General features: G+C 40.0%; 1 protein-coding gene across 1 annotated transcript in view; it reads right to left on the bottom strand.

Moving 5' to 3' along the window:
• FYB1 (FYN binding protein 1) overlaps window positions 1–21389 on the bottom strand; it is an 85397-nt gene extending 64008 nt beyond the window's left edge. Inside the window, exon 1 of the mRNA XM_069492158.1 lies at window positions 20250–21389. Coding sequence (XP_069348259.1) covers window positions 20250–21384 — 1135 coding nt within the window. The 5' untranslated portion in view covers window positions 21385–21389. The remainder of the gene's footprint in view (window positions 1–20249) is intronic.
• Window positions 21390–24251: the final 2862 nt, after the last annotated feature.

Here is a 24251-nt window from a genome sequence, read left to right on the forward strand (position 1 = left end):
AATGCAGCATCGCTTCCATGGGAGCTCATTCTGCTGCCCCACAGTGGCCTCTTCACATTTGTTATCTTGTCTTCAGAGAATCCCAAGTCATTTTTATATCTGCCTAAGAACAGCATGTTTGGAAAGGCACACTGCTGCCACTATAATCAACTTCATTAACCAAAGCAAATCTATACTTTAAACTAAAACAACTAAACATATAACAACCTGCAACTGTGCATGATTGGATGGATGAGTCTTCCTTTGGCACTGATTATCCTGAGTGGCCATACTTTAAAAGTGCCAGTCTTTAGAAAGGTAAATGCTGTTTATTTCTCAAAACAGTCATAAAGTATAGGGAAGGAAACAAAATTGAAACATTAAGAGTTTTTCAGAAACGAGGCTTTTTGTTAAAAGTAAAATAAAAATAGCAACACGACTCTCTGATTTTTCCGATTCAAGTTATTTCTTGTGGTAGTCATTTAGGCTGGTTTCCCAAGCCCATGATAATTGAGATGGTGTAGGCAGCTAAAAGAAATGCATCAGTAAAACCACAGCTAGGTTTCCCCTTGACAGGCAGGAGCAAAAACAGAAAGAAAAGAGGCCAGCCTAATTTCCAGAGGTTGGGCAGTTATGATTTCAATTAGGCATTATGCACCTGTGGGGCGAAGGCAGTTATCCTCATTCTTGTATACATAGTATTTCTGACTTTGCAAGGTGTAGACTGTCTCAGGAACTTGTGTCCCGGAAACAGTAGAATACAACTTTTTGATGGTTGTCATTATTTCCAGGCATTCATGGCCCACACTTACTATCTCTGCACCATCCTGAATTTAGTAACATGACACATTGGCCCTGCAGGCTGGAAGCTAGACACCTGTCTGGTTTCCTGAGGGCTGTGGCTAATCTCCAGAGTTTATTGTTTCTCACGCTACTTTCTTACTTTTGTGTCCTGCCACTTAGAGAGGCCTCCAATTTCTTGGGCAACTAACAAACCAAAGAAATTTGTAACCTACCCGTTCCTTTAAATTCACGGATCTCTAGAGCTAAAATATATCTTAGGGGTAATCTAATTCAACACTCTGATTTTTCAAATGAGAAGGTGGTTAAAGAAGTTACTTGTCCAAGATCTCCCAAAGTTGACAGAGTTGGGCTCAGAAAGGAATCTATTGACATTAAGCCTAACTACATTGCCCAATTTAATAAAGCAAGCTAATTAGATTTCTTATGATTTACAGTGCGCAAATTGCTGATTGTCAAAGAATTAGGGAAGCATTTAGAAATTGCAAAATTATTTTTCCAATGAGTTTTTCAAACTTTGCAATTGATTTACTTCAAACTTTTGAGCTTCAAATTTTAGGCATAAAAAGGCACCAACAAAGTCTACAACTCTCTTCATTGTCTCCCTCATGTCCTTGAAGTTGTATGTGCATGTGTGCACGCTTTATGAGATAAGGTATCTTGCAGCTTTGGCTTTGAACAACAAAGTTGCTGAAACTTAGAAGCTGCAAGAATACCCACTTCCTACTTTACTGGTGACATATTTTTGCAAAGCTGTTCTCACTCAGCTTCCCCATGTCAAGCAAATTAAGATTTAGAACAATGACTTTAAGTTCCTTTTCATGATGCTTATTTTTCACCAGTGAATTTGAATTGTAAATATTATCTGTTACTGCATTTATCTCACACAACATTTCTTCCAAAATGAATTCCTGGGAACATTGATCCTACTGAGATATTTTGAGAGAAAAATTGTTTTGTGGTCAAATATGATTTGGAAATTGCTGCAAACTGTACCCTCTCTTTGATATTCATAGTGCACACTAGTGTCTCAAAGACCTTACAGTAAAAAACTAATTTAACTTTGCTTAACCCAGAATTTCCCCAATATATTTGAATCCCTTCTCCCCGGCAACATTTATGAACATTCTGCAGAACTCTTAGTACCCAGGCCATGCTGGGATAACAACTAACACTTATTTAGTGTGTATTGTATGCTTTACAGTGTTCCAAGCACTTTAGAAGGATGATTTTTTAAAGGCTCAAATATTGTAGTACACATTCAGACTCCACAGTCAAAAGGCCCAGGGTTTAATTTTGGCTGCACTTTTTACTAGTTGCATAAGTTTGGGAAAATTACTGAATCCCTGAGCCTCAGAATCATCATTGCAAAATAGTGACAATAAGGATAGATTACGATATAATGTGGTGGGAAAAGAAAAAAGGTACCTGTAGAATATTCAAATAAAGTAGAAAAACATGAGCAATGCTTAGGTTTTTTTTTTTTTTTAACTGCACCAAGCTTCAAAAAACACAGAAGTCCTGCCATTATGTTTCTGATAACAACTGAGGCTAATTTTTAAAATCTTTAAAGAAATATCACCTGAGAAATGACCATTGGGTGTACTGGGAAGATTTTTCCCCCACATCTTTTAACACACTGCGATAGTTTCCTGATAGGTACCAGATAATTTTCTCATAATCTTAGGAAATCTTTTATTTTATAAAACATACCTTCTTGTGGAGCACACAGAATTTTTTTCTAAGTTTTTAAATCTTTTTTCCTGGCCCTGGCCCTCAGTGGGTTTGGGCATAGAATAGTTTGTATGTAGTTTCCCATGTAAACGTAGGGTACATACTTGTTTGTTCCCACACTAGCTAGTAGGAGTCCTTTTTAGCCCATAATAACAGATAACCTTTATAGAGTGCTCCCTGTGTGCTAGGAACTGCTCTAAGAGCTCTGCTTATGGAGATGTTCATTTAATCTTTCAAAAGCCTTACAAGATAGGCAGTGTTATTGTTCTCATTTGCAGGTGAGGGAACATGTGAATTATGAGCCTGCCCAAAGTCTGCCAGCTACTGAGGGCCAGAGCTAGATTCAAACTCAGACAGCCTGGCTCCAAAGCTTGTTCATTGGACCAATGTGCACGGTTCCCCATGTCCAAATCCTGGACAGCAGGATTGGTCTGGATTCCAGGGTAGGAGCAAGAAACATGGGGTAGAGTAGGAAAAAAGAAAAAAAAACGTGATCTTCTTTTCCATTTCCAGGAGTCAGGGAACATGTACATAGGGACTTACTTTCAACGACTCACCATTTCTCCCACCAATACCCTGAATTACAGAAAAGTTTGCTTGGCTACACCGCCAAGCTCTTACTTCTCTATATATCTTTTCTTCTCTATCTTCTCTCCTCAACCTCTATCTTCTTCCCTAACTTGCTTGGTTCACACCTACTCTATTTTGGGGGCTCAACTCAGGTATCAGTTCCAGCAGGAAGCCTTGCCTCCCTAACCCTCCAGGAATATTTGTCTCCAAGCACCCAGGACCCTGTACTCTCCTTACCTTAGCACTCATCACATGGTAATATTAATGTCCATTTGCCTGTGGCTCCTAGTAGAAAGCAAACTCCAGGAGAGCAGAGATGCACCTGTTTCATCTCTGTTGGTTCCCTAGGGTCTAGCACAGTACCTGGAACATGGTTGGTGCTTGACAAATATATTTGTTGTGATCCAAACCATTGCTATCCCAATGGTTTGCCATGTCCAAAATAACATTCCTCACCACTAATTTCCTTCTTCTTAGTACATAGTCAGGAAAATTATATCAGACTCTATAATGGTAGTGGAAGAAATGAGGAGGAGAGTGTTTCTATGGAAGCCTTGTCTCCTTTGTCCTGTTCCATTTTCATGTGCCCACCACTCCTCCGATGTCCTTTACTGACGTTTAATTCCTACTCCATTCCTCCCATCTGTAAGTGGTAGGAGGGGATCCCTTGTAATAACACTGTGGTGAGCATGTGCAGTTGGGTGCTGGCCAAGACTCTTAGGAAGGTCCCTCCTGGGAGACTGACCAGGCCCAGGAAGACTATGTGGGCAGGACTCTACCAGCACTATGGTTATATCGTCAGTTATCTTGGCTCTTTAGGCACAGAACACATTTGAGCTGGAACCAGAGATGTTACAGCAACACATGCTTCTGCTGTCTCCATGAAGTGGCAAATGGTGGCAGGTATTGCCCACTGAATGCTCGTCTACTTGAGACTGACAGCAGTAGGGGCAGAGGGCAATGGGAGAAGACACCACCTATTTTCTACCCCTCCAGCTTCTACTGTATAATTTTGTGAGTAATAAACCCCTTTACTAAGCTGTCTTACAACCAAGCTATAGTACTCTAGGTTTTTAATTTTTAGTAATTATTTTGTCAGTATAAACCTAAGAGATTATGTAAGTGATTATTTTTCCATATATTTCTGGACCAGAAGTTTAGGTATTTGCTCACGCAGCCACTCACTCACTTATTCACTTGCTCAATGCTTGCCGAGCACACCGTACCAAGGCATGAGGGAAAACTTAGGGATGCTTAGGGCATGGTCCTTGCTGTCAGAGAACTCACAACACACAGGATTTAGGAACAGAAATAACTAACACCATATAGAATGTAATATGTATGATACTGTGGGAAATGTTAATTCAGTTTTAGAGATGTAGGAACCGAGGTAGCAGTAGGTCATTATATCAGAGCTGTCCAATGGAATGTTCTGGGATGATGGAAATGTTCAATATCTGTGCTGTTTTCTACTATAGCCACTAGCCACTGTTTAAAATGTAGTTAGTGCAAGTGAAAACATGAAATTTAAATATAATTTAATTTAAATTTCAATATCCACTGTGGCAAGTGGATACTGTATTGGAGAGTGCAGAGCTAGGTAACAGTCTATCAGACAGGTAGAAATGTAAAAAATCAGAGAAGCGCTGGCTGCCAGGAGGTAGGCTGGAGTGTCAATGATGCAGAGAGAGAACCGAAGCTCCTGTGAGCTCCAGGCCCTTACACTGCCTTCCTGGTGGACATCTCAAAGGAGTCTCAAAGATTCTTCAGACTGAAAGTGTTCAAAATAAAATCCATGGTCCTCCTCTGCGTCCTGGTCATTCTCTCCAAACCTGTGACCATCTAATTATTCAAATTAGAATCTTCAGAGCCATCCTTGATACCTGCTCATTCTCACCCATACAACTGATCTATTTTCTAATCTAAGAATCTCCCAAATCCATCCTCTGTTCCCCTGTCCACACCCACCTCCCTAGTCCAGGTTCTTGCCTGGGTTACTACATGATCTCCTACTTCTTTAATGGCTTTTTAAATAAACTGTGGTAAGAACACTTAGAACGAGATCTACCTTCTTGCCAAATTTGTAAGTGTACAATACCTCTAATAGGCACAGTGCTGTACAGCAGATCTCCAGAACTTAGTCATCTTGTATAACTGAAGTCATATACTGGATCCTACTTATTTCTGCTGCTACTGGACCAATCCTCAAACATCAGATCTGATCGGGTCACCCTCATATTTAGGCTAAAGCCCCAAGTCCTTAACATGGCTTAAAAGGTTTGGCCCCTGCCTACCTCCCTAGTACCATCTTTTACTACTTTTTTCCTTTCTCTTCATTGCAACATCACTTATCTTCTTATCTTCCTCAGATAATGCTGGTGCGAATGGAATGCAGGTGGCGCATACAGATGTCATTAATGTGTGTGCGTGTGTCTCTGTGTGTGGTCAAACATCATATATCCCTGCCATGTGGTTATAACAAAATTTGAGGAAGCTCCCAGAGGTACTGTGCAGGTGCCTCTAAGAAATAAAAAAAATAAATGCTTTTTATTTAGGCCTCTGGTCTATCATTGGTTAATATAAAGTTTTAATTAAATAAAAGCTTTCAAAACGACTCCGGTCATGTATATCATTTTAACTGGGTTAGTAAGTGTGACCTATGCAGGTGCAATATGAGAAAACTGAGCTTATTTTAGCAGCATCAAATCCCTTGCTAATTAGTTCCTCACAGACGCAATCAGTATAAAAACAAGGAGCCATAACTTAAGTAAGGTCTTTTAAAGTCAGAGTATTTGGCATGTGAGTGATGACAAATATATTTGGCTGAACAAAGTGCTCAGCGGGAAGCAGATGAGTTAGAGTCAGAAGTCTCTCCTCATGCCACTACTTTCCCCGTAACAGTTGGCACCTCTGCCCCTCTGCCCTACACAGCGTTGTGTTATTGTTTCCTTTTCTGTCTGTTGTTATCCTTAATTTTTCAGATGTTTCAGGAAAATTACATTATCCACAAGTTGTTCAGGGCACGATTGTCTTCTTAGGAAAAAGGAAACAAGCTGCAGGCAGGGCTCACTCTAACCAAAACTAAGTTGACAAAGTTTGCCTTTTAAGGTCCCTACATCTCCACTTGGTGTCATTTCCCTTTTTAGGTACTCTCAAACCCTGGTCCATGAGTGGTTGTATGCAAGGTGTCTTTAGTCACAACTGAAAACAAGCACAATGCATGCACTGGACCTGTTGGGACCTATCCTAAGGGTACTAGCCTCTTATACAAGGGCTGGCTGGAGTTCCCAGCATGATGGGAGAACAGACATTGTCCAGAGAGTCTTTTGTGCTTCTACACAAGTAAATTGCCAAATGCTAGCTCTTGTAGCACTTAAGACCAACCCACTGTTTACAACAAGATGTTCTGGAATGATTCATATGAACTGTCTGGTTTACAGGACATCCTTTTTCTTGATACCTCTATCCTTCCATACTTACTCTGTCCAAGGTATCCCTAAGAAAAATGAGTTTCTAAAACAGCTCAAAATTAACTATTATTGACTTTATAAAAATGAAAAGGTATTTGCCATTTAAAGAGGGGCTGAATTGGGTTAAAATGTTTCTATTGTCAGTGTGCATAAGAATCTCCTAGGCAGGTTATTAAAAATGGAGATACCGAGGCCCCAAAGCAAGAAGTTCTGATGCAGAAAGGGAGCTACAGTGGTGGTAAAATGGAGGCAGGAATCCTAGTTTTTCAAAATTGTCTAAGCCCATTCTGGTGTAGATGGTCCACAGGCCACACTGGGAGAAACACTGCCTTGAGGAACGATGGGTAAAATGGAAATTTTATAATAGGCATCAGGTGAGATATTTTGAGGTGACGAAATTTATGTCACCTAGTGGCAAAACCATTTCTATTTAACAACTTAGAAGAAAAGGCAATTTTTGATTTTTAGAAAGAAGAGTAAATTATCAAAAACTGATTTTCTAGGTTAATTTTGTGATCATGCCAGAAAATGTGATTATATTATTCACAAAAACTATTTAAAGCAGACAGTTGTCAAAGTTTTAAGGTGAATTGTAATTCAACCAATTGATCAATGGAATCTGAAATATTTTTGCAATGCCACATTTGAAACAGAAGAACAAAAACTTAAATCAATAAATAATTCAACTATTTTAACCAAAAAAAGTTTCAGGAGTTTTCTTCTACAAAGAAGTATAATTATCTTTATAAAATCAATAATGTTATTAACTGTTTACATCATTTAAAATTATTACCACGTGAAAATGTGAAAACAAAAGTTAAATAGGTTATTTTGATGAGTTTGAACACGAAAATCCTAAACTACTGGGTAACAGTCACAGACATCAAAAAGGTTAACTTTCTTGCTTTTTCAAGAAAATTCCCTAAGAATTGTCCCATTGGATGATTAGTTCATTTGAAGGAAAGACTAATTTCATATTTGTAGAATATGTTATTAAATATACTGCTGCTGTTGAAAACTGGGCTTCTAACATTCTTTGTTGAATCAAGATGCTGAACTAACTTCCATCAGTTTGCTGGTATGAATTAAAAAAAAAATTTCCTCAGTAAATGTATATATTTCTTGATAATTCACCCTTTGCCTCCGAATTTATCATAATGGTGTAACAGATATTTGTTGGAGATATGTTTCAAAACTAGCATTTTCTCAGAAACAAGAGATGATACACAACTTGTTTTGACCTAGTTATAAAATTTTACAGAATTATATGTATTTTATTATAAAATGTTAATTAATCTATCCCATGGGCATCTTTCAACATCAATATATATTCATTCTTTTCCCTAAATGGAAAGTACTGTAAGTAAAAACAATTTTGACTCTGCTTTAGTCAACTCTGATTCCAGCTTATATTCTGTTAGTATTTATACTTTAAGTCTAGAATCTAAGTCAAAATCCTTTCCTGGAGAATATGTAAGTTTTAAAAATCCAAATAATTAGTTATGTGGCCCTTTAAGGCACTCAAACCCATTTCTTAAATCTCTTTTTTTAGATCTTGTAAGTTGCTGTGGACAAGGAATAGTGCTCATTATACCAAGTAAACATTGTTTTTCCTATAACATAATTTAAGCAGTGAAAAGCCTAGATAAAATAATCAGCTTCTTTAGGATGGTGGTCTTACTTGTTACTCTGTGCAAACTCCACATTGGCATATATACACTCCTAAAACACGAGGATGATTGAATTTTTCACTCTTTTTTGCATTGTGTAAACCCAAACCTTAGACGATTCTTTTAAGGTACTAACCCATTAACTATTTTTCTGACATTGATGCTTTACAGCAGTTAAATGTCCTACTAAAGATTTTCCTCTTAAAAGTTCCTAGTCAAGATGGTAGGCTGAGCTACATGCTGTTGCAAGCTCTCCTGACCCCAAATCTCTAGAAAGGATAGAAAAGATAATTGATTTTTTTTAAAAAAACAATCACACTGGAAAACAAGAGAATGCACTCACAGTAAACTCCAGAAACCACGAGGAATCCATAAAAGACAAATTTGAGGAGAGATCAGATCAAAGAGGACTCAAAAGCCCCACGAGAACACGAGAGGGCTATAAAAGCTGGGACCACCTCGAGAGTGCTCCACACTCAGAAATGGTGAATACCTGGAGCAGGAAGGGTCCCGCGGGTGATTCTTTGAGAAAATGCAGCAGGGACAGCTAGGCACTTTGACTTCTACACAACAGAAATACAGAGAACAATGATTTAGGCACCTAGTGGGGGAAGCTGGGCAGAGGCCTGCCGGCTGCCATGTCCAGTAGGAGGCGGAACATCCGGGTCTTCGACCCGCCATCAAAGCGCCCAGCCCCAGCTGGCTGCACAGACAGAAGTAGCAGAGGATCTAACAACTGAGTCTCAGCTACAACCACGCACACAAAACCAAGAATCTCCAAACATTAAAAAGACAACACCAAGAAAGTAGAACTCTTAAGTCTTAGAGCAGAAACCTAAGGAAATAGAGTAATACAAGAGAGATGTAAGAAGAGACTATTAATAAAAGAGGATCAAGTTGATGTGACAATGAAAATCTATTATGTTGTGTTTAAACAAAACAAAACTGATTTAACATCTGCAACAATTGGATGACATTTTTACCAGTATTGGTTGATACTTGAGGCAGCTGCTGATGGCTACCATCTATTTTTCAATGGAGTCTTTATTTGAGCTTTATTTCCTTTTCTCCTTTAAAAAATATAATTCAGTTGCTGCCAATGATTTGAGCCTCTATGACGTACCAGGAACTGTACTAAATACTGTTTCTACATTTCCTTTTAATCCTTACAATAACTGTATGACATGGTATGCTTATTAACCCCATTAGCAGATGAGAAAACCAAACCTTAAAGAGGCCAAGAATCTTCCTTGGGGTCTCACAGTAAGCAGAAAAGCTGGTACTGCCACTCAAGTCTCTCTAGCAGCAAAGTATCTGCTCTTAACTTTTCCTGATGAAAAATTGTGAAAACTCCTGCATTTTTCAAAAGAATAAAAAAGCGCTTCTGTCTTTATAATGCACCTCACTTTTCATAGATCACTAAGGGTTCACAGTGCTTTCTGTAAGTTCTCCTATCAACTTCAAAGCACACTTAAACTTCCCAGCTTACAAAAATACAGCAACAAATTTGAAAAAATGTTTTTATCAGTGCCACATCCATCCTCTCCTTTTATCATTAGGTTCATAACACAGGGATCTGTTTACAGCATCAAAACTTGAGAGTGCTTTTCTTCAAACTTGCTTATCTTCGTAGATCCAACTAGAAAGCATTATAAAAGAAAGGCATCCTTTATTTTAGGACAACTGCCTAGCTCTTTTTTGCATTGGCCTAATTTCTTTTAAGTACTATATGAGCATAGGTATATTTTGAAGATTAGATACTTAATACACTAAAAAATTACTGAAGAACAAGATGAATATTGATATCAAATAGTGAGATATCTAGATAGTGGAGTAAGTAGGCCAGTGTAGTTGCACTTGGGCACTGATCAGATTCAGGGCATAAAAATATGCAGAGCTTTACCTCCTCTCACCCCTTGACCTTCTCGGTCAGTTTGGGTGGGTGGGAAGGTCTATTACCAAGCACGGAGACCTCCCAGAGGAACAAGTGTGGTCATCTTAGGCAGGACTGTGGGCTCCATTGTCATTATGGCCTCTATCATCATAACAGCAGTTCTTACAGTGATACATAGGTATTCAGATTGTCAAAGTCCATTTATCTTAGTGCTTCCTTTTGTTTTTGATTTTTTTTTTTTTTTTTTGCCTTGAGTACCACCAGTAGGGCTAAATTATTTTTTCAATTTAATGAATAGTAATTGTATGTGCCATATGAAAAGCTCTGTATAGAGCAAACCTTAAGACCACTGCAGGGGAGAAGGGGGAGAAAAATGAAAAGGGAATAGAGAACAGAAAAAAGGAAGAAGGGAAAGGGGGAGAGAGAAGCAAGAGTCCTAGATTACAGGTGTTTTGTGAGTGGAAAGCTACACCACTCTTCCAGGCTGATGGCCAGCTGGCATGTACAGTTTAACCACCAATTGTTAAAATAGTGAAATAGCTTCAGTCTATCTGCCAAAGGCTCCACCCATCCCTCGGGGACACTTGGACCTTTCTGTGATCCAGCAACTAAAGGGTTAACACCTGCCATAGCAAAGGACTTTCAGGACTCTGGTGTTCAGCCACATCAAGTGGTCAGAGCTATGCCATCCAAGATGTTAGATATTTGAATAGCACCTTTGCACTTTCCCTAACTAAGCAAGTGTTTAAGACCAACCATAGGGCATGCACTACCTGTTTGCTTAAACGGATTACTCACTCATTTGCATGTTTTGATGTAACCAGTAACTTCTAGTATCCTGTCTCAGTGTTAAAGCATTTCATTTGGTTTGAGAAAAATACCTATGGCTTAGAAACGCTTCCACTCCTGGCCTTCCCGTTCCCTTTCCTTCCCCACTGTAATAGTTCGCATAGTTCTGCAGTATTTCCTAATGTGATCTAGGAACAACTTATATTAGAATCACCTGGTGAAGCTTAGTAACTATTCCCATTCCTGGGTTCCACCCTAGATGTCTTGAACTAGAAACTTTGGGGGCATTCTTATGCAACTTAAAGTGTGAGAACCTTTGAAAGTCTAAGGCTTGATGTTTTCTTTCTCCTTCTGAATATATGACACATATACTGTTGGTCAGAACCTCTAGCCATTCTGGCCATCTTTCTCCTTAGAGACCCATTTAGTGTTTACAATAAGGAAGACTTGTAAAAGACCCTGGCTGGCTGGGGTGTACTTGTAATATTTTAACTCAGGAAAGAACCTGAAAGCTTTCAAATCCCAGGTCTGATAGAAGAATGTCTCTCCATGGAATTCTTTTTTTTAGGAAGGATCTCTGGTGATTAGGCACTGAAAATGTACAAGAAGATAAAACAACCTATCACTCCAATTTGGGGCAACTCAGTTCCTGTACTTGTGCTGAGATTGACCAAACTCTTCTAGATATAGCCTGTTCATCAGCAGTTCATTTCTGATAATATAATGACTATCAATAGCAACATAAAGCAAACCTACTCCCTCACCCTGGCCATCCTTCCCCACTGATGTATTCTAGGAAGGCGGCCTTTGAATAAGAAACTTCTGCTCATGTGCAAAGGAAGACAACAGCTGAGTTGAAGGGTATGGGCTGGAGGTAGCTAAACTATTCTGAATAAGAAAATGGAAAGAGTGTTTTTATTTTTATTTATTTATTTTTTTTGCTATTAAGAAGGATGGGTCAAAGAAATGAGGAAAAGAAAGGAGGGGGGAGCCACGGGAGAAGGCAGGAGCCTAAGTTACAAAATATCTAGTTATTTTTGAAAAACAGAGATTGCCAATATTCTGTTTTAAGTTTCTAGTTCAAGGTGCAATGTAAATCCCTCTGGCTCCTCAAACCTTCAGTAAAGTCTGTCCTGCACATCAAGACCTTGATGAGTGGTCCACAGTGAAAAACAAAGAAAAAGTACTGAGTCCTTGTTTGGGTTCTTGCAGTACAGCTCAGAGTCAGGGAGGCAGTTCCCAAGCCCATCCAAGTTAGAAGCAGCAGGAGCTAGAAGCTGGAAATACCCTTGAGAAATCAAGCCACTTGCTCATTCATCGATCTACAGAGAGCTTTAGATGTTTCCTTAAAACATGGGATGATGTTTGGAACTAACTTTGCCCTGATTTTAAGGAGAACGGTAACGCAGCTTTTGTATTTCCTACCTTCGCTTTTCTATTTCAAAATCATGTTGACACTTGTAATTCTCTGTGCTTTTTTAATAATTCAGAATTCAACAACCTTGGTGGCCCTCACAATTCCTTTAAGCCCAGTATTTTATGTGGGCTTCACTGATCCAAAAGAAAGAAGATTTGTGGTAATGGTGGAAGTAATGAAAAAGAATTAAGATTTTTTTTGAAAAAGAATCATAGCTTACAAGATGAGAAAGAAGAAGAAAGTGGGAAAATGGAAGGGGGATGGTTATTTGGGGGGTGGTAGTGGAGTGTTACTTGCTAGGTTTAGTGGCACAGGCAGCTCCATTTAAATGGCAGGCACACTGGATAGTCTTGGTGGGAGTGGAGAAAGCAGGAGTCCCAACTGGTAGGTAGAGATCTAGCGGGACATCTAGAAACCTTATCTGGTTGCATGCCATTCGGCCACCAGAGCAGGATTCATTTTTTCCCATGAGGATTAAGAACTCAAGGCTTCAGAGAAATCACAGATGGCCCCTTCCTACAAAGGAGTGAGATTTCCTGCTTGTCTAATGGCTTATATCATGTCTAGAAAATTTCTTTAGTTTAGAGAGACATGGATGACTGAAATGTATTTTGTGGACTTGTTTTATTTGCCTTCTGCATAAAACTGCTTTTTGAAAAATGGTTGAGGAACAAGTCATGGTTGTATGTGTGTGTGTGGTGTTGGCTTTCTTACCCACTCTAGATGAACTGAATGTGACAGGGTGGAGAGCAGAAGTGCCAGAAAAGCTGCAATCTGGATCCTCTATAACTGAGAGCACACAAGGCAACCTCAACTTCTCTAAGGTGACAATTTGGAAGAGAAATGGGAAGCCCTGTAGGACCTTAAACACTAAGGGGGACTCTTTTTGGCACTAATCTAGGTTTCTTCCTCTGCCTTATAATAGCTGAATACATTTTATTGCAGAATAAGGTGAAAAAATGCCCAAACATACTTTGGATGTCTGAGATATTTATCTGCCTTGCCATTTTTGAGGGGGCTAGGTTTTTAGTTGCTTGGTTGTACTAATCATATTGCCACACAAGTTGCTTTTGAAAAGCAGCTGAGCTATTTTATTCTGAGAAGTGTAAGAAAAACAAGAAAAGAGAAGAGAATGGTATTATATGTGCCCCTCTTCACCTCAAGAGACCTACTGCCACCCCTAGAAAAACACAGGCTCTCTTGCCAAGACCAAGGCTGAACAAGCCGTTGTGGTGTGCAGTCTTGCAGCTGCAGAGAGATGCGGCTGTTATAATAAACACAAATAGCTGATTCTACAATGTAGGTTCTTACTTTGGGGAAAAAAAAAAAACCTCATCAGGTTTTTGGTTTAGATTTTTTTCTCTAGCCAGATGTCTCATCTTCGGTTACTTTTTCCTGATTGTATCTATTGCTATTGAGCATTTTAGATGTTTTTTTCCACCTTTGACATGCCAGACACAATGAAGTGTAATCTTTTCTCTTTGGGTGCAATTTAAATAGAAGAGAAAAATGTTTCTTATCTATTTACTAGTGGTTAATATAGAAGTTAAATGTCTCCAATTTTTGGACTCATTTTCTCTTCCTTATTTCTCATGTGCTGGAAAAACAAATAATCTAGTGCTCTAGATCTGCAGTCCCTAACCCCTGGGCTGAGGCCTGGTACTGGTTCGTGGCCTGTTAGGAACCGGACCATGAATCACCACCTGAGCTCCGACTTCCTCCCCCCGAGCACCACACAGCAAGAGGTGAGTGGCAGGCAAGTGAGCAAAGCTTCATCGGTATTTACAGCCACTCCCCATTGCTTGCATCATCACCCAAGCTCTGCCTCACCCACCCCCTGTGGAAAAATTGTCTTCCATGAAACGGGTCCCTGGTGCCAAAAAGGTTGGGGACTGCTATTCTAAATGGTTCCCTGGGCTTTAAAGCCATGCCATAACTATCATGATTGTGCCTTCTCTAAAAGGATTGGAAATGTCCATATATTTTTATAAAAACAGGTAGCTGGATTTCTGCTCCTGAGGAATATTTTTTTTCTTCCAATAACTAGAGTTATTCTTTTATTAGAGGAGTCAATTTCATTTTGTTTTGAAAATCAAAAACATGCACAAAGACATGCTGTTAGCATATGAACCTATCATATCAGAAATAGTTTTAATCAAGGCAAAGCAGCAGCAGCCTTTAATGCCAAATGCACATTCATAATATAATCATTTAAGAAAGGGTTTTATTTGACATGGCTTGGAAATTATTTTAGCAGACTGTATGAAGCAAGGCATCTCCTGCTCAGTGAGGAGACTGAATCGTAACATACTTTTGTCCAACCTTCCTGGCTAGTTTTTTTATGTGATGTTTGTAAGCACAATTTAAAGCAAATCAGGAAGAGCTTTTGTATAATAGTATTTGATTATTAGACTCATATATTTGTATTTGATTATTAAACTTTCTTTTCAATATTCTTTCTTCTGAAGTAAATTGTAAATTCATTTTAAGGCTTTTAGTACTTGGGGGATTAATAATTTTGATCAAATTTGGTGTGTACTAAATCATCTCATAATGCTTCCCACACTTTATTTGAGGATAAATCAGTCACTAAAAATATCTACCTTACAAGTGGTCATATCTTCTTTGATATTGTGCAAAGGCTACTAAAGTTGATATAAGGCCAGTTGAATGGATAATATTTTCATACATATGTTTTAATCTGCTTAAAAATATCAATTTCAGCCTCTTGATCGCAGGAAGAGTTCTTACAACAGGGCAAATCATGGCATGTTTTACATAAATTTCTATTCCCATAACTAAGAAAAGCGACAGTCCCTCTTACAAGCATGGTGACTAAGGAAACTCTTCCCTGCAAACTAAATGATAAGTGTGGACTGCTATTGAGTTAAAATTAATATTAAAAGAATAGCTGGTGCCTGAGCAGAAAGAATTTTGAAGGTTAAATTGAGTGCCATGGCAGACACTCAGTTTATGTTAATTTCTTTTCTACCACTTCACTGCCTGCCATTTGAGGAGGTGAGTTGATGGCCCTTTTGGAAATGTTGTTGATCCCTAGACTATAATTAAAGTATTTAGTTGGTATTAAATAATGGGGATGGGGGAGTTTCAGGATGTCCCTCCTCTAATTCCCAAATAAAAATAATAAAAGCAAAATAAGGCAGAGTAAACTTTGTCCAAAACCCACTAGCACCCACTCCACAAGAAAGGAAAATAACCTCATGCATAAACTTCATGAAGAAACAGAAGGTTCTGGTGCCTCAGGAGGCAAGCCAGGCTTCCCATTTATTTCCTGGGCCCAGAATCAATCCTTGGGGGAAGACGGTGATGCTAGAAAAACCTGTGAATTCTCTCTAATGCAATCCAGGTTAGAGAAGTGGACTGAGACATGAGTGAGCAGCCTGGGAAGGTCGAGGAGAATCCTCAAGTGTCAAATCCCTGAGTACCACAACAGGATTCAGTCAGAGGCAGGAGGCGGATGAGCTGCCGGGGCTGGTCCTGCCTTGGTATGGGGCACTGAATGAGATCTCAGAAAATGGAATAGAATCCAGGTCCCCAGTAAGGTGTGCCCTGGAGGCCAGCACAGCTGTCATTCACTCCACAGAAGAGTGGGTTCAAAGCCACACTCAGAACTCTATTCGCAGTTCTGAGGGGAAGACAAATTTATCACACTGGATTAGAACTTGTGGATGTACTTTTCATCCATCAGCCAGATCCAAAGAAATGGTGTGATCCCTTTGCATAGAGAACAGAAGATTCCTGAGAGAAGTATTGTGATAGAATAATTGATACAGACATATCCTGGCTAAGTTTCTAAACCTAAAGGACAAAGATCTCTTTGAGAATCCAGACAGAAAGGCAAATGATTTTCAAAGAGGGAAATTCAGGCTGGCCTCAGACTTCTCCACAGTGAAATTCAATGCTGGAATTTTGAAACAAAGGCCACGTGGAGTGCTTATAAAGATGAGAAATTGTATTTAAAAGGCCCAGGGGATGCTGTTGGGATATGAAACAGCAGGGTACAGTTTATTCAAGAGAACCAGGTTTAGACTGAGGAGCTGGTTTATCTTAGAACTGCAGAAGAGAGAAGTTTAGAACTCAAAGAGGAAAGACTACAAGTAGAGGGAGCTCATGAGGTTTGACCAGGGCCTGTGTGGTTAAGGGAGGAGAATCTTTCTGAGGCATTTCTATGATGGGATTAAACCTAGGTTAGCTCTCCATTAACAGCAAGTGGTTCCTCAGGAGTTTCAACCTGAACTAGACGGAAGCCCCAGCAGAGGTCTTCTGGAAAACTGCTTTCCCAGGGATCAAGGGGGGGCGAGTGAAATAGATCTGGTTCGAGTTGGAGTAAAGCCAAGGGTGGATGCCAGCCACAAAGCATGCCATGCCCGTGAGAACGAGCGTGGACGACGTGTTGAGGGCCTTGCTGCCACCCGAAGCTGAGCCACGTTGTTGAGTGACTTCCAGTTCCAGTCCTCGCACGAGACAGCTTTGCCTCCAGAGTTTCAGTGTCCTGAAACGGTCCAGTCTGTGAGCTGTTTCAGAAAAGGTGTCTTGGGATCTGCTCTTTAGGCACCTAGTCCTTAGACTCCCAGTGCACAGTGGCACAGGAGTGCGGAGAGAAATTCTGCTGTAAAGAAAGCACCTACCCCCACATTTCTAAAATGTGTTTGAACATAAAACCTCCTTTTTCTGTAATGGCTAGGAGCAACAATTTGGAAAACACTGGTACACACTGATATCAAACAGTTTTCAATAGACAAATATCTAATAAGGTCATTTTAAGAGAGCACATGTAAAAGGAGAATGAGGGAAAGTGAAAGGCGATAGCTTCAGGGTCTGTGAAGGAGAATCTTACCCACTCCTGGAAACAAATTACTTGCTGGTGAAAATAGCCCAAGCACCTTCTGGTTTCAAGTTGCAGTAGGCTGGATTAGTTAAAGTGACATGGGTACAGATGAGGAGGGGGCACGTCACCACTAGCCTTTTGTTAATGTGCTCTGGGATGCTGGCTTACCCCTGTGGAGGCGCACTGTGATCATTCTTGTAGCTAACATATGGACAAATCAGTCTTGGTTTATCTCCAGCATTAAGGACACGACTAGAAAAAGAGTTGAATTGAATATTTCCCTGCAGATTTTTACTAACTTTCACATGCAAGCTACCAGTCAGGCCAGAGGTTCTCAAGAACCCAAACTTCACTGCTGGCGTGGCACGGCGTTGATGCATGGGAGGAAGTCCCTCATGAATGTCCCCAGAACCAAAAGGAACCAAAGAAAAGGTTACTTCAGAGAACATTCTGATATTTTGGATTTTCTTTTTAAAGTTGAGCCTTTTATAACCTTAAATAGTTCTTAGAAAAAAAAGTTGTTAGTTCCACATTCAGTACAGCAACATGTTATAGTCAAGTTTACAGTTTACAAGTAGGTGAGCTCCATAGATCTGCAAGATAGATTCTCTGTATAAAATGCATTTTGCATCGAAGCTCCACTCAACTGAATGCCAGTCTATTGGCAGGAGTTATCTAATTTGTTCAAGGAACTGCTAAAGTATATAGAGAGTATTAAAATCTAATACTGAAAAATCAGGAAGCAATTAAATTCTGATTAAATAGACTTTTGTGAAAGGACAAACCTGAGAAAGTAACAAGAATTTATATTACTTCTGTGTTCCAAATGATGAGACAATGGCAGACCGGTATCTGTCTTTATGAAGCTTAGAGTGGTATTTACCAAAAAAAAAAAAAAAAAAGTTTCAACCAAAGGCCAGAGAAAAGGAGAAGAATGAGGATTCTTTAGGTGTCATTTATGCTTGATTTATTACCTTGTGATACCCTATATTTCAAGAGAGGTGGCCCAGCATGGGGTGGTGGCGGGGGGAACACAGTCTTTGGAATCAGAGAGACATGAGATCAGCTATGGCCCTGCTTAGTCATGTTATAACTTTGGGCAAGTTACCTAATCTCTCTGAGCTCTAGTTTCCTCATAGAATTCCTATTTCACAGCTTGGGAGGAATAAACAAGGTAACTGCTATATAACAAGTCCTCAATAGATGATAAATATTTTAATGACTAATAAGTTAGACAAAGATGATAAGAGATGGAGGGCACATCTGGGGAAGAGGTTTAAAGAATTGGATGTGAACCTGGAAGGAAAGGAGCGAGGTAGAAGGCTAAGAAAGTAGTATTTGAGTTTTAAAAACCTATAGGGTTATGAGATGAAGCTTTAGTAATTAGCAATATGAACACTAGTATAATTACTTCTAACAGAAAAAAAAAATAGTCTTTTTTAGAGAAAATCTCTGTATTCACTTGCAAAGCATTTCACTTCAGTATCTATTAAATCTTACATTTAGTAATAGAAGCCCATTTTTTCTAAAGCATATAATCTCCTTTCTTTCCCATCTTATTACAAGCAAATGGATAAATTTTCTACCTATACCATGCAGCAGATAATTTATCCTGAATCCCTGCTATCTGAAAATTCTTGCCTAGGCAAGTATGGTTTGGAGTCATGATAGTTAATTTTTTATCTGAGGTACAGAAGAAATAAAGAAGAGCAACAGGGGGCTTTTTAGAAGGTCTCACAAAAGTAACAGTTCTGAATTACAAACAAGTATTGAAACAAAGTGACAGATAAGGAGGGGACATAAGGCTGAACAATTCTACAAGACAGATGATCAGGGGGCCATTCATACTTGCTTTCTACATGATAGAGTTAATGGAGGACTTGATCACTGATCTGTTTATCAACAAGGAGAATGCTGATCTCAGAAAGATGACATATTGCAAGATGCTTCTTCAATGCAAAAATGAAAAACAACCTTTAGGCCTAGAATTGCTTTCATTAGACCACACTTTTGTAAGAAGAAAAATATGACTAATAGTGATGTGGTCATTTGTAGGCATCCTTTCCCCTCCTCCCCATAGTAAACAACAGTTGCACATCATTTGCTTAAAATATTAATCATCTGACACAGGAGTGAGCTTCTCTCATCATTATGCAGGGTTATAAATTTTACCAAGTCATTCAGTATCAAATCTTCCCACATGCCAGAGTACGGCAGTGACATCTCTGGTAGAAAGTTAAACTATTTACTCAGAAGGAGAATAATGTACCCCTTTGTCTGCCTTATTTCCTAGCTATATACTACGTTATGAATCAGAAAAGTCCAAAAAACTTCATACTGAGAAATAGAAAACAGCTAAAATAGGAAACACTAAGTACAAGTTCATAAGAGTCTTGTTCTTATTTGAAAATTGGGCTTGGGAAACATGATGAATTGTGTGGATATTTGAAATCGCTTCAGGGTTTCTCATCTCTGCACTATCGACATTGCAGCCTGGATAACTGTTTTTAGTGGGGGACAGCCCTGTGCATTGTACGATGTTTAACAGCAAACCTGGCCTTCACTCACTAGCTGCCAGTAGCACCCTCCAGTCGTGACAATCAAAAATGCCTCCATACGTTGCCAAATGTCCCCTGGAGGTCACCATTGCTTCTTTTTGAGAATAACTGACTTAGAGGTGTGCTCACTGTTCCGCGCAACTCCTTTGTGGTAGCAGGGGTAACACACCTCAATCTCATCCAACAGAAATGAAACTCAACTAAGGAAGTAAATGCGATGGTTATCATTGAGCAAAACCACTTATCAATCAAATGGATGCATTTCCTTTCTGTCCTCCCCACAAAAAAACCCAGCCACCCACCGAGGCATTTTCTCACAGAATGCTTACACAGAGCCAAGACTTCCTCCTTTCTCAGATCTCCCACACAAAAGAAAAAAAAAAGCCAAAGAAATTTCATCATGTACACATGAGTACTAGTTATAGAATCATTCCTTGCTACAAAATTTCCCCCAGAAGCTAAACCACCCTCTTCTGTGGAATAAATCATACTAAGTAGCAAATGAGAAAAGAACTCACTGTTGCCAGAAGCGGTTTTTCGAAATTTCGACAGGTCAACATTTGGTGGTCTGTTGGGCTTTTGTGGAGGCGGATCCAAAGTAGACAACGGAGGCAAAGCCTTCTGCTTTGGGGTGGCTGAATTCTTGTCTCCCTTTTCCTTCTCTTGATTTTGGCTCCATGGCCCTCCCACTGTCAGCTTCGAAGGGGCCTTAGGGAACTTGGCCGGAGAAGCCCCGGAGGCCGACTCTTCCTGATTCATTTTGCTCAGGAAGATGTTCTTAGCAGCATCTATCGTCCTATCTTCCTTTTTCTCCTCACCATTTTTGGAGAGGCCTGGGCCTCCTCTGCTTGCAGCGGGTTTCAGAACCACTCCAGGAAAAGGTGAACTTGACATATCACCTGCGTGGTTTTTATTTTCTGGGTGTCCCCTTGCTGGTTTTAAAGGGACACCTTTGGACCTGAGTCCCAGAGGAGCTGGGGCACCTTTCTGTAGAGACACATTCTTAGTGGGGCTCTCATCTTCATGGGAGTCCTCAGTACTCAGAGATGGCTTCTGGCCAAAGGCAGGTTTGGGGAAGAGGGGTTTGGGGTCAAGATCTTGTGAGGCTGACATAAACTTGCCTTTAACCCCAGCCAAGTTTGGGAATGCTTGCTTCGGCTCATTTTCGGGGGCTGGAGGTGTAGGCCCAGGTTTTGGGCCTGGTGTCTTTAAGTCATGGTCTTGGTTAACACCATGAAGCGATGGTTTATTTCCAGGAGGCCAGGGAAACACAGGTTTGGAATCTTCTTTGGGCAAGTTGATGGGCTTGGGGCCTACAGGTTTCAGAAATCCCACTTTTACCTCAGGGTCTCTGGTGGCGGAGTTTGCCGGTGTTCCAAATCTTTGGCCCACTCCAGTAGGCTTTAGAAACGGGGGTTTGGGCTCCTTGTCAGGCTTTTCCTCAGGAGAAGGTTTCGCCGCCAAAGGTGGCTTTGGAGACCCAAACTTAGCAACGTTGCTGGGTCCTGCAGGAGGGCTGGCATTTCCTTGGTTGTTGAATAAGTTCTTTTTTGCTTGTACTCCTGATGGTGAGTTTTGCCCTGTGACTTTGAAGGGTCGGCTATTGACTGAGACCTCCTCTGTCGGGTTGCCCCCTGTGTTAAATTTCGCCATGAGGGACTTCACATCTGCTTTTCCATCCTACAAGCATAGGGAACAAAAACTAACTGAGAGACAGAAGTCTTTCACAATTTAAAATACTATACTTTAAAGAGCTTCCTGGTTTGAGGCCCGCAGCGTTGCTGATTGGTTAGCAAGATATTGTAACATTTATCTTCCTCTATGGCAAAATAAGTTGTGAGAGTTTTTCAAAGGGGGAGGGCTATCGCTGTGCATATACTTTTTCTTTTGGTCATCTTAGACTGACTTGCTCATTTTTTCTTTTAAGTAACAAATCTTTTCTCTTTCTTCTCACTGTTTCTCTGTCTTGTTGGCTTTACTCTAACTTGGTATTTAGCACTTTTTTTGTTTTCTTTGAAAAAATATGGAAGTGACTAAAAAATGACTTCTTCCATATTTTTATAATTGAGACTGTTAAATAGAAACTACACTTAAAAAATGAAAGTAAGTCCTTCTGTAAATGGAGGCTGCATGCTTTATACAGCATGGTCATGTTTAACATCTCTGTGGTTTGCAAGAATATTTTTCTGCTCCTATCCACATTTAAGGTCTGTTTGTTAACAGGGCGATGGGGCAGAAAAACTCGCTCATTTTTCTAAGTAAGTAATACAATAATTTTTTCTACTAATTTGTAAATATTTAGTCTGGGTACTAGCAGGCAGAATGTGCTCACTTTCAGAATTGGTCCTGTCTAGAAGGCACGGTCTGCAGGCACATGGGGAAGGTAAGGAAGAAGCAATAGAGACTTGTCTCATTTCCAGAACTTTCTTTCTACATTTATCACTCCTTCTCAGAGGTCCTGTTACAGAGTCTCTGCCCTATTCTAGAACTAGGGTATTACTTAGCAAAGGTAGCAGTCATCCACCTTTCTCTCTCAATATAATCCCACTTAATCTGGGAAAATTAATGGTGTGTTTGCTCTTTCTCCCAAAAGAATGGGGTTGAAATTTTCTAGTTCTTTTAAAAATATTTGAAAATTTGAGGCTTAAAAATAAAAATCACTGAGATTACACATGTGACCATGACAATTTCCCTTTTTGTGCTTTAAAGCGTTTTCCTCCTTCTCTCTGTCCCCCAGCTTTCACTGCCGCACACCCAAACACATTTCATCTTTCAGGGCACAAAACCAGCTCCTGTCCAGCTGGGAAGGTTTGCTCCTTCCCCTAACTCATGTGGCACTTCACCTGCTTCTACACGCCTCTATGTTATTTCCTCTCAGGGTGATAAGAACCACCATTTAGTGGGTAAATACATGTGCTTGATACTATATCGTCCCATCTCATTCTTACAGCAATTGTCAGAGAAGTTAACTCTGTTTCACAGGAAAAGAAAGCGAGGCTGAAACTGTAGGAGGATAACACGGCAAGAGCATGGGAACTGGGTTTGAATCCTAGTTCCTTAGTGGGGCCTCAGTTGCAATAATCCAAAAAATGGGGATAACACATATCTGCCAGAACTGTCATGTGCGTTAGAGAGGAAATTTGTAAAATGCCCGCCTGGCCCACAGCATGAGCTCAATGCATGGAAACTGTTATTAGAGCTGTTAAGTAGCATATTCAAAGGCTCATAGTCAGGAGCTATGAGCATACGCAGGCAAATTCAGGTGTGTGGCTTGGGCTCCACAGTCCAGAAACTGTCTTATTTCTTTTTGTATTCCTACAACACCTAGGCCAGGGCCCAACACCCTCCAGATTCTAATATATGCTTGAGAATGAGGGTTGGCACTGAGTTGAAGGTGGTGCATAGTGATTTTACAAGAAATGGTGCCCTCAGCACGAATTCCTCTCCATAGCAAACTGTAGCGCATGTACATTTGCAGGGTAGGGATGAAGACTTAGGCAGGAGGAGGAAACCTAACAGCAATTTCTAGCTTGAATTTTGTACCTTTAATTTACTCTCCTATGTCAGAGTCACTGAAAACACCTTGTTTTCTAACTTGCCTCCCTTTACCACTTTTCAGTCCCCATGATTTCCTCCAATCTTCGAGCAATCCTCAAAGGCAATGGACAGTAAGACAGCAGAACTAGGGAGAATTTGGGTATTAGGGGACGAAATAGGAGAGGATGGATCCTTCCCTGAACCTCCAGGGAGATCATAGCTGTGAACCTTTGCACAGGAATCTTAAAGACGTACCAAATACAAAAATTTGCTCCCCACCTGGAAGCCTGTCTGTCTCTGGGGAAGATTTCTTTTATTCTAGAGTGGATTATATATTTTTAAATTTATATTCTAGATTTGTAACTTATTCTAGATTTCTAACAAAAGGCTGCATAGCAGAGTGGTTAAGAGCACAGACAGAGGAGCCAGACGGCCTGGGTTTGAAGTTCACTAGCAATTTAACCTTGGGCAAAGGATGTGAGATTCTTTGGGCCTTAGTTTGCTCACCTCCCTAATGGGAATAATAATGCCTAGTTATAGGGCTGTTAAGAAAACTAAATGAGTTCATATTTCTAAAGCATTTTTAACGACAACCTGGCACATAGGAAGGTTTCCTATTTTTATAAAGCAAGTGAAACCTTAGACATCATCTAGTTCTTTTGCTCACTGCATTGGTGAGGAAATGGAAACCAAGAGATTTAAGTGGCATCTGCTTAGTTACAGCAACTTCACATCTTGAACTTGTTGGGGGAAAACTTATCAAATACCCCCCAAGCAGGGGTGGGGAGCCTGTGGCCTTCTGATTTCAAGATTGTTCTTTTTTAAGCAACAAAGGAGGCAAGAAAAGCTTCATCTTTCTCTGCCACATGCCTTTTAATAAAAGGATTTGCTCTGTAAAATTTGGATTCAGTCAAAAGGCCACACTTAAGGACCTAGAAGTGGTAGGAAGTGGTAGGAAGTGGAATTGGAACTGAAGTCTCTTG

Source organism: Eulemur rufifrons, chromosome 17 (genome assembly GCF_041146395.1).
Source record: "Eulemur rufifrons isolate Redbay chromosome 17, OSU_ERuf_1, whole genome shotgun sequence".
In the NCBI taxonomy this organism is placed as follows: Eukaryota; Metazoa; Chordata; class Mammalia; order Primates; family Lemuridae; genus Eulemur; species Eulemur rufifrons.